General features: G+C 43.8%; 1 protein-coding gene across 1 annotated transcript; it reads left to right on the top strand.

The window, feature by feature from the left end:
* The first annotated feature begins 1,478 nt into the window (after positions 1 to 1,478).
* OPALIN (oligodendrocytic myelin paranodal and inner loop protein) lies at positions 1,479 to 10,799 on the top strand. The gene is made up of 6 exons (XM_046652825.1): positions 1,479 to 1,559; positions 2,846 to 2,881; positions 6,186 to 6,221; positions 7,292 to 7,411; positions 9,067 to 9,123; positions 10,623 to 10,799. The coding sequence occupies exons 1-6, from the start codon at positions 1,479 to 1,481 to the stop codon at positions 10,797 to 10,799; spliced, it is 507 nt and encodes a 168-aa protein (XP_046508781.1).
* Positions 10,800 to 11,578: the final 779 nt, after the last annotated feature.

Genomic DNA, 11,578 nt, shown 5'->3' with positions numbered 1-11,578 from the left:
TCCAGCTGCAGAAGCCTCCAAGCTCTTGGGCCAGCTGTGGATTCTTTGCTGAGATGGAGGTGTAACCGAGGAAGGGGCCTGAGAAGTAAGAAGGACGGAAAATGAAAGCAAAGAGTTTGGATGACCCGGGCCATACACAGTGGCCATGGAGCAGGAGACCATCTTCCCTGAGGGATGAGCCGAGGACTTGGCACTCCCCTGACCATAAATGGCTTGGCCAGGGCCCTCTTGGAGCCACCTCTTGCCCTGTCACCCTTGCTCTCCCAGCTGGATGTTACTACAAATGCGAGACACAAGCCAATAACGCTAGCTAGAAAGGAGCTTGCCGAGGGCAGTGTTTGCAGAAGGTTCTCGGGAGGCTGTCGGAAATGGTGAGTAAGAGCTAGCATTTTTTCTCAGCCTAACCTTCATTTCTCTCTCTATAAAACAATCCCCAGGCTTTTAATACTCACTTCTCCTAATTCAAACATAATTGTACCTGTGGTGCAATGAGGTCAAGGGGCTTGGTTTTTAATCATTTTCCTTTGTGCAAAATACTAATCATTTAAAAAAAATTCTCATCTAATATTTGCTGATCTTATCTTTTATTTTAATATTATTTGCTTTTAAAACCCCACATATAACAAGGGTGAAAAATAGTTGTTTCAGCTAAATTCATTTCCTAGTTGAAGCAATGGGTTGGATCAATGCCTTTCTCCCTATTTGTTCAGTCTGCCTTCTGCTTCACGATCATCGACACAGACATCCAAGTTGCATCAGAAACTTTCCACCTTTCTTATTGACTTGTGACATATTTGGTTGTGACTCAATCAAATGAGGTTTGCTAAGTTAGACGAGGCTTCTATGATTCCTTCATTAAATAGATTATTAAAAGGAGTTGAATTCAGGCTTTGGAGTTAAGAGGATCTGTGATCTAACCCAGCTTCCACCACCTACCAGCTGGGGACCTTGAGCAGCCTACCTTGGTCTCAGCTCTTTACCCACGATGGGGAGGAGAGCACTCTCTTTATGGGGAGGTTATGAGAGCCATGTCTGATACACAGCATGCCCTCAACAACAGTGAGGAATTATTCTGCCTCTCCCTCCGTCCCTCCCCTCACAAACAACAGACTCATAATGAGTAATACTCAGCCACTGAGATCCTAACGTGCCTTCAGAACAATTGTATGTGGATATTATATGTGCTTATATGCTATTATATATGGTGCTTAGACTAACAATAAGTGTATTTTAGCAATTAGTGTATTGTACCAAATTCCAGTACTTCAAATATTGCTAATCTGTGCAGACAATTCCGTCCAATAAGAACTTCCCAAGTAGCTTCCCTGTGCCTCGCTCTGTGCTGGCCAGGTCTTGAAGAATATGACTCAGATATTATTTCCTTTGGGCTTATCCTGTGAGATGGGCAGGGCAGGTTAAATAGTGTCCCCATTTTGAGTATGGAAAAACTAACCCTGGGAGAATAGACTTGTGAGGAAATGGAGAGCTGCGAGTTTGAATCACTTTTCCAAGGCGGTACAGCTATTAAGTGGCTGAGGCTGGCCCCGAATCCTCATCAGGTGACTCCAAACCCAGGGTTGGCTTACTCCACCCAGCTGCCTCTCTACAGGACACTGCGTCAGATTCCTCTCCACCCAAATTTACGTGATGTTTTTCTCTCCATGAGAGCACTGTAGTGTGTTTCTATAAAATAGGAATGTCTTTCTGAAGTTGGCCAAAATCTTCGTCATCCAAATGTTGATAAACAGCACATGCAATGGCCCACTTGTTGCTGCTCACGCCTTCTGCTGTCCCCCTAAAGGAAGCTTTGTCTTGGGCCTGCTGACATCAGTGCCCTGTACTCCCTGATGAGATAAGGCTCTGGCCAGCTGTGTTCGATGCAGTGACCATCAAGTGTCCTTGAAGCATCTGTGGGCTTGTCTGGTGTTAGCATGAAGGGCAGTGGTTAGGTCCCTTGAGCAGGAAGACCCTGACCTAAGGTGACCCAGATGTCCCTCTTGCTCTATCACCATTCTAGAAGAATGTCTATCTTGGTCTTGGTGCAAAGATTGGCATCAACCAGCTCAAATAGCAGTGACAGAAGATGGGGACAGGGAGGAGGAAGGAACCACCAGAGGCCCTTGGTGGGACCCGACCCCGAGGAGTGGGCACCTGGACAGACTAACGATTTGGTGCCTCATTGAGCCCACAATCTTTAAATATTGACTGCATATTTGGGGGAGAGGTGAGGCTGGGTGCTGAGTGAGGGGAGGGGAGAGAAGGGTCAGCCTTTCTTCTGTCGTCCTGACCCGCTCAGCTCCAGCCTGCAACCTCTGCCTTGGATCCAGCAAAAATGGAAGGCTTGCCTTTCTCAGGTTCTCTCCCCTGGGAAGGGGGTTTAAGGAGCAGATGTTCCTGTTGGCGCATGCCCCCTGGGGGTTTTACTTCTTGGCCCAAGCAGAAAATACTTCAGATTCATACAGTTCCCTCCCTGAAATAAGTTCTGGGAAAAAAGCAATTTTCAGCACTTTGCTGAATTTCTAGTAGTGTTTTTGCTGCCCTTGTGCATCGGGGTTCCTCAGACAATAGCCCCACTGGCTGGCCCCTTAAGCTGGCCCTGGTTGAGGACCTGGCTGGGGAGAGAGGGCTAGACTGACTTGATGCTGAGGGAGGAACTCAAGACCTCAGGCTCCTCTGCTCTCCTGCCCTCTTTTGGGGCCAAGATTGGGAGTGGAAACTGGAGTTGACTGAGCCTATGGGATCAGTAAGTTCCCTTGGAATCCTCCAGGGTCAGTGACGTTTGGTGGAGGGTCAGGAGCCTGACTGACCATCCCAAGGATCTTTAATGTTTCCTCCTCTCTTCCAGAGTTTTTCACTGAACTTTACACTGCCAGCCAACACGGTAAGTACAGCAGTCCCCGTCCACCAGGCAAGTCTGCAAAGATCAATGCGGGGTTACGCTGAGCCTCCAGAACGCCCGCACACGAGCCTCATGCGGGGGCATCTGTGACACAGGTTGGCAAAGGCACTTATGAATGGTGGTAGGGAGGGGGTGCGGAGAGAAGTTTTTCCAATTATAAAAATTATAAATATACATTTTGAAAAAGAAAATAGCAAAAAACCAAAACACCTAAATTCCCACTAGCAAAAAACATTGGTGTCACTCCTTCCCCTCCTGTTTGACTCTTCATAAATTTTGACTTTTGTTGTCTTTGTACCATTATATTCTCACTCTACATATAATTTTATATGATAAATATTTTCTATCAACCTTTATAACCATATCTGAGGATGGTCACATAATATTTCTTCAAGTGAGTTATTTTTAATTGATTAATCACAATTAGAAATAAGTTTCTGATAAACATAGGTATAGGTAAATCTTTGTCTGCCCTAAGATGATTTCCTTAGTACGTAGTCTAACAGGAGAATTATCAGGTCAACAAGAATGAACATTTTATGGCTCTTGATTGTGACATTTAGTTGCAAGTCAACACAGAGCTTTTCAGTTGGTGGTGGCGGACAGTTTCGATCCAGAGTTGGATTGAGTGATTTCAATCCATCTTCTGTTCTCACGTTGCGTAGAGATAACAGCCAGAGTTGTTTTCTGACCAGGAGCGCTGCTGTGATTGAGCTGGGCATTTTCCTGGCCGAGTTTTTTAGTGAGTTTGGCTGTGCCAATTTTTCTAGTAAGTCATGTGGTTATTCAGAGAGAATAAGCTGAATCTCCCTGCCAGGAGGATGCCCAAGCCAGAGCTCATGATTCCTGTAACACGGGCCGTAGTTCTGGAGGGAAGCAGAAAGGTAGAACCTTGTGGCTCCCTATCGGCCTTCCAGTGCCTGCCACTGACTGCCATGGACGTCTGTCCCCGACTGCCTGGCACCTGCACCACCTCCTGGGGGGCCCAGCCTTCTGAACCTCCCTGCTCCAGCCTCTGCCTGTCTGCTGTCTGCAGACCAATTCCCCTATCCCTCTCCTTATCTGTCAAAACCTTAATATGGTCACTGCTGGAACTTCCTCCCTGGCTGCTTGAAGCCAACAGGTCTGTAGAGACCCCAGGTTCTGTCTTATCCTGGCTTGGCCCATCCTGAGAAGGCCACTCAGAAAAGCAACAGGCCATTGCTTGAGGTGGTGGAGGTGAGTGGGGTGAAGGGGAGGCCCTTGTGATGCTGGTCCTCACCTTGTGGAGCATTTCCTTGGTTAACAGCCCATTTCTCTGGGAACTGTCCCCTCCACCCTTTGAACCTATGCAGGGCAGCCAACCATCCCGGACTGCCTGGGACTGTCTGGTTTTAGCACTGAACGTCCTGCATCCTGGGCAACCTCTCTGGAAAACCAGGACACTTGGTCACCCTGCCTGGCAGTTATGTTCTACCACAGGACATTCCCTGTTGGTGCAGCTGAATGACGGGGAGTGCCAGCGCCCCAGGAAGTGGGGGAGAGGTGATGCCCGGCTCATCAGAGTCCAGCCTCTCTGCAGGGGGTTTGGAACAGGGCCACATATGCAAGTCAGTCCCTGCTGGGCCACACTGAAGTGTCAAGTACAAAGGCTGGGTTGGGGTGCTGCAGCTGGTCATGGAAGGCAGTGAAGCACAGTGGTTAAGGGAGCCACACCACTCAGCATCCGCCACTTAGGGCTGTGTGATCTCACACGAGTTACTTCATTTCTCTGGGCCTTACTCTTCTCATCTGTAAAATGGGGATCACTATAGTCCTGCCTCACTGGCTGTTGTGAAGAATAAATGAGCCAGTAGCAGGAAAAGTACTTGAACAGCCTGGCACATGGTATGTTCTCCATAATTGTTAGCTGGTATGATTAGCAGGTGTTCACAAGGGCAGAAAAGTCCATCTGGAGAGAGAAAGAAGAGCACAGGGAAAGGCCACGCTGCCCAGGAGAGAAGGAGAGCCCCCAGGAGCGGGGGCTTCGCTCCTGACAGGTTCCCAGGGCCTAGCTCCATGAGACGCCAGATTCCCGCTGCCCTCGGGCTCCACGAGGCACCCCGTGTCCTCAGAGTTAACTCCTTTGTTTTTTGGCCAAAGCCAGCCTAAGTGCATTTCTGAAGTCTGAAGATAAAACCTCTTTCCCGAAACCGTGTTCGACTCTTCCGCCCCTTGAGAAATAGAACAATTTAGGCAAATGGCAGCATTAAGGTAACGTGGCGGGTGGGGTGAGACCATGTTTAGGTAAAAGTGTAGCCTCTTAAGTACCAAGTGTCAGAGCCTGGTAATGGAACCCTCCTTTGATGAGAGCCCTCTGGGAAAGAGGCCTAGGCTTGGAATTCAAATACCCAAGTTCAGATTCGATTTATTTAAAAGCCCAAGCCCCAGGGACTCCAATGTACTCACCGAGATGGACGAGAGGACTAAATAAATAGCGAGCCTGACTAGAGCTTTGCCAAGTTTAAGGGGATGATGCTCGTTTGATCGTCTGATCCTCATAACAACCCCAGAGGGAGGTGCTAACATCCCTATTTTAGAGATGAAGAAATGAGCTCCCTTAACTGGTGAGTGGAGATGTCACCATTCCACTCCAGGCAGTGTGAGCCCGGGACACACGCCGTCAGCGCCACACTGCACCACCTAGTGTACGCAGACGACACAGCTGGCCTCTAATGTAGAACTCTGTTCCCTGAGATTTACTGATTGAGGTAAGACTCTTTCTAGAAATATCTCATAAGTGGGTGAAATCCAGTGCCCATCCTTGAGTGGAGATGTGCAACGGAAACACGCAACGTATTCATTGAATGTGGAATTATCTCAGGAGCAAGGATAATTCACACCTTCCGATAACTCAGATAACAAGGAAGGCTTCCTTAAAGAGCCTGACTTCCGCCAGTGTTTATGTTTGTTTCCCTTCTAGCAATGGGCACAAGTAGGCCGACAGTGGGCTGGGAAGACGCGGTGACTGGGGACAGGAGAAAGCCTTTCTGAGTTTTAAAATGTGTTATGGTAAATCCAGGGTGAATAGTGAAGACCTCACCTGAATTTCTGGATTCTCTCTCCTTGTAGCCAAATTTCACTGCCATTCTTACCTGGGAAGCAATCAAGTAGGGTTCTATTTGGCAGTTGTCATTTGTTGTTTTCAATAGAAAGTTTGGCAGATGGGTAAACTTCAGGCATTATGGCTTAATCTTTGGCAGACTGTCTTGTATAACATGCATTCTATAGATTCTTTTCTTAAGATGTGTGTTCTTCTTCCACACAGACTTCCTCCCCGGTTGTTACGGATGGGAAAGGAGCAGTACGTATATCACTTAAATGATGGAGCCTCAGTTTGGTCATTTATAAAATGGACATAATAATGCTCTACTGTCTGGTGCATTCGTTTTGAGGATTAGATAGCATTTGATATATGAACTGTCACCAAGCACAGAATCTGGCTCAACTATTATTCTTAGGACCAACTCAGCTCAAAAGTGAGGGATAATGTGCAAAATCACAGATGGATTTCACAAATTGCTGAGCAAAAGAGGCTAGAATCAGAAGAGTACATACTTTCCATTTGCATCTAGATGACATTGAAAAACAGACGAGTGATTTCAGGATGCTGGTTACACGTGCAGTGACTGGAAGGGAGCAAGAGGGGGCTTCTGGGGTGCTGGTAACATTCTGTTTCTTCATTTGGGTGCTGCTTACATACATGGGTCCATCATGTGAAAAGTCATTCAGCTATATATTTATGATTTACGTACTTTTCTGTATGTATGTTATTCTTCAATGAAATCACCCTCCTTTCCCAAAAAGCGAAGGAGAATCCAGCATTATATGAGAGTGGCACATTTATAGGAATTCTGCAAATTATCATATTTCCAGATAATCTGCAAATCTGAAAACTTATGCTGCTGCAAGCATGGCTCTTTCCACTCAGATCAAAGCAAAGTGGGAATTTGAAAATTAATTTGTTAATGCATTTAGTGTAAATAAATTTTAAAATTCACAAAAACTTTTACTTTTTGCCAAACTGATAGGTAAAAATGGTATCTATCTGTTGCTTTGAACCGTATCTCAGCTTTTCCTATGTTGATGAGACACTGTATTTCTGTTCCTAGGAATGGCCGGTTCATATCCTTTGCCCGTTTTTCTACTGGATTATCACTCTTTTCCAATGGCTTTAAACTATGTCAATTAAGTCCTATGAAAATGAGTCATTTGTCATGTATGTTGAAAACATGTTTTCACAGTATTTCATTATCCTTTTGTTTTGTACATGACACTTAGGGTCCACACAGGTTTTTGTTTTGTTTTATTTTTAATCAATTGAGCTTTTCCTTTATTCTTGGAGAACCTGACTCCGCTCTCTCTCTGCGCCAGGACTGTGGACCCTCTCTCGGATTAGCAGCAGGCATCCCATCCCTGGTAGCCACAGCCCTGCTGGTGGCTTTGCTATTTACTCTGATTCACCGAAGAAGAAGCAGCAATGAGTCTGCCGAGGTGAGTAGCAGCAGCTCCTTTGGGTCTGAACGTGTTGGCGGGAATCAGTATTTCCGTGAACGGGCTTTGGGGGTGTGTGTGGTGAGGGTGTCAGGACCCATGTCTGTTTTCTGAGGACATGATGGCGGACGTTTCCATGCCTCAATTTCTATTCAATTTCTCAGACTCATGACACTATGCTCCAGGCAGAGCTGATTTGTCACACAACTGTCAGGTCATCTAAGGAAATCTGTGGCAACAAGGACGGTGTTTGAGGTGGCAAAAAGTAGCAGTAGAGAGAGACGTTGGTTGCCATGGCAAACACATGTCTGTCCAGTGGATGTGTTTTCTAAAGCTGAGGAACGAAAGCGCACCAGCTTCACAAAGAGAATGGAGATAATCTTAGGAAAGATGGGAAACAAACAGCTACTGAGGTGTCTATGGTGCAGATATGTCCAGAAGTATGCAGCTCTATTTCTCTGCCCTTTTCCCTCATCTGAACACATATCAGCCAAAAAGGAATCTACCAACTACACCCCACCAGATGCCAGATAGTTCTGGGGACCATGGTCAGACTCCAAAGGCCACCCAGACCAACATCCAGGGAGATTTCAGGGTTGTGATACAACTATGGTTGTGTGGACTCTGGGTTCTAACTCTGTCCTCTATTTATGAACATTCCTGGTTGTTCTCACACTGGTAAGCATTAACTGGGAGATAGAAACCTAGGTTCTACCTCTGGTTCTGCCACTTTATGACTTATGTGATCCAGGACAAGTGGCTTGACATTTTCTGTGCCTTGGTCAGTTCACCTCCAAAATGGGAGTCATAACAACTACCCTCCCTGTATTTGAGAGGCAGGCAAAGTTATGAGTGAAATGAGGTCGTGGATGTAAAGACGTGTTGACAAGCTGTAAACTTTAAACATATTAAGACGTGTTGTGGTTGTTGGTGGTGTTATTTACTTAAGTCATGGTTTCTTTGCTTTTTTTTAAAGATTGGCACCTGAGCTAACATCTGTTGCCAATCTTCTTTTTTTTGTTTCTTCTTCTCCCCAAAGCCCCCCAATACATAGTTGTACATTCTAGTTGTAGCTCCTTCTAGTTGTGCTATGTGGGACACCACCTCAACATGGCTTGATGAGCGGTGCCATGATCACTCCCAAGATCTGAACCAGTGAAACCTTGGGCCACCAAAGCAAAGCACACGAACTTAACTACTTGGTCATGGAACTGGCCCCATAGTTTCTTAACCTTCAGTACTGTAAAATCATCTAGGAGACTACAAAAATACTGATCACCAAAACCAATTAAATCAGTATACCTGGACAATAGAGCTGTGGCACTGGTCTTTCAAAAAAACACAACTTGTTATTATGGATAATTTTAAACATATACTAAAGTAGAGGGAATGGTAAAATAAACGCAATTGTCAACATGTGGCCAATCCTGTCTGAGGTAACTCATTAATGGTATTTCTGGTTTATGGGTTTTTTGGGGAGGGGGGCGTTGTTATTATCTGTTTGCTTATTTTGCTTTGTTTTTAAGGCTTTCTGGTAATTCTTATGTGCACAGTTTTAAGAACCACTAATTTTAATCATGACATGGGCAAAGACTGTGACTCTTTCTTTCTTTCCTTTTTACTTTCTTTATTCTCCTTTCTTTCTTCCAACTCAGGAAAGTGAGAGGCCATGTGAAATTTCAGAAATCTATGACAGTCCCAGGATAGCTGAGGTAAGAACTCCCAGTTTTAACCACTATATATCATTCCTACAGTAGACAAACTAAGGGTCGTAAAGCCTTTCACATAGAGGAGAATTACAGTGTGAGCACATATGGAAAAGAGATGACCAAGGGAAGCTCATGCACAAAGGACGTTCTTGGTATTTTTATTGACTGGACAGGAATTCAAAGTTGATTTAATACTAGAAAATCAATTTAATATAATTTATTTCACTGATAAATTAAGAGAGAAAGTCATGTGACCATCTCAATAGGAAAAGAGAATTCAAAAAACTAAACAGCCATTTGTGATGTGAACTCTTAGCAAACTACAAACAGATTAGGAACGTCCTTAAATTGAAGGGAATCTTTTTTTAAAAAATTACGGCAAACATCATATCTAAGGGTAAAATGTTAATGAATTCTCCTTAAGATCAGAAACAAAACGAAGGTGCTCACTCTTACCACTTCTATTCAATATTATACTTTAGGTCTTAGCCGATGCAATAGGATAAGAAAAAGAAGTAGAAAGTATAAGACTGGAAAAGAAGAAACAAAACTGTTGTTATTTTCAGATGATAAGATTATTTACAGATAAATTGTTAGTATTAACAAGAGATTTTAACAAGTTCACTGGATACAAAATCAGTATACAAAAATAATTTGCATTTCTAAAAATCAATTAGAAAAAGTAATTAAAAATACCATTTTATAGTAGTAATAAAAATATATAGAATGCTGAAGAATAAATCTAATAAAACATGCAATCTCTTCATGAAGAATAATAAAACTATAGTAAAAGTTATTAAATAAGACCTAAATAATGGGAGTTATCTACTGTGCTCCTGGATAGGAAGACTCAACAGTATAAGGATGTCAGACAACCTCTATTTTTCCTACTTAATAAATGTAATTCCAATATAAATCCCAAAAGATTTTTCCATGGAACTTAATAAGGTACTTCTAAAATCTATATGGAAGAATACAGAAAAAAGATTTAAAATGTAACAAATAACAGATAGAACAAATAAAAAACAAATAGCAAGATGGTAGATTCAAACCCAACCATATCAATGATTATATGAAATGTAGATGGTCTAAATACCTCAATTAAAAGGCAGAGTATTTGGATTGGCTATAAAAGCAAGATCCAACTATATACTGCCTACTGAAACTCACTTTAAATATAAAAGCACTAATATATTAAAAGTAAAAGGACAGAAAAACAGATACTATGCTAACATAAACAAAAGAATGTGGAGTGGCCTGGACACCCTCCCAAGGCAGCAAGCTCATGCACTTGTAGGCCTCTCCTCATTTCTTTTCTATCTCTCAAGGATCACTGTCCTTCCTTGCCTGAAGGTTCAGTGTCTTGAAAAGTATTATTTTAAATGTTTTGCCTGATTTTTGGATGTTTTAGGTGGGAGGGTAAATTTGGTTGCTGTTACTCCAACTTGGCCAGAAGCAGAAGTCTTTACTGTATTTTTTAAAAACCTGTTTGTTTTCTCAAGAATCCTAGGAGGGCACCCACACACGAGAAGAATATGATGGGACCCGAAGAAGCTCACATATATGTGAAGACTGTAGCAGGAAGCGAGGAGCCCATGCATGACACTTACCGTCCTACTGAAGAAATGGAGAGAAGAAGGGGGTTGTGGTGGCTTATGCCCAGACTGAGCTTGGAATGATGTGGCTCAGCCAAAGAGCAGATCTGGTGCTGGAACAGAGCTGAAAACCCAGGGATTTATGCTTGAGTGAGGAGAGATGCCAAACTGCTTCTTAACCAATCTCAATTTCATTGACAGATCTGGAAAACTTTTGGGTTGATTTGTCTCTTTAGGGAACAGATCTGCAAAGGTTCATTCCAACTCTCAGATCTTGTGGTTTAATAAGCAGTAAAGCACAAAGTGTGGTCACTGTGCATCCAGAAGGAGCCTTTGGATCCTGTTCCTGACCCCAGTGGGAATTCGCTTTTCTTTGTGATTTTGGGAAAGGGACTTGATTTCTGAGTGTCTTGCCTTCTCATCTTTTTTCACATCCTTTTCCTCAAAAAAGTCATCAGACCTGGATTCCATGGGAGAGTTGACCAAGGCCAACATGGGGTACAAATTGGGACGTAAATGAAGCTTACAGGGAATGTGCAAGGGGAAGCAGTTCCTTATTTCTGAACATCTCAGGGTAGAAATCATGTGGAACCACACAGTCCCTGACCACAGGTGCAGCATGTGACTGGATCATTCATTGCTCCACTTGGGTCTGTGATCAGAGAGTATTCAAGGAAGGCAATTCTGCAATGAACTGTGTGTGTGTTGAGGGTCAGTAAGGTAGAAGGAAGGCAGAGGTTTCAAAAGATTATTAGAAATGATGGCTATATCCATTTTGTGGGATTAGAGAGAAAGGTCCAAGTCCTTGGACTATCATGGGGAAAAACTCACCGGCAGGAAGAGAGATCAAGAGGACTCTGAGT

Source organism: Equus quagga, chromosome 2 (assembly GCF_021613505.1).
Source record: "Equus quagga isolate Etosha38 chromosome 2, UCLA_HA_Equagga_1.0, whole genome shotgun sequence".
Lineage (NCBI taxonomy): Eukaryota > Metazoa > Chordata > Mammalia > Perissodactyla > Equidae > Equus > Equus quagga.
Note: the sequence above shows the minus strand (reverse complement) of the source record. Positions and strands in the feature narration are given on the sequence as shown.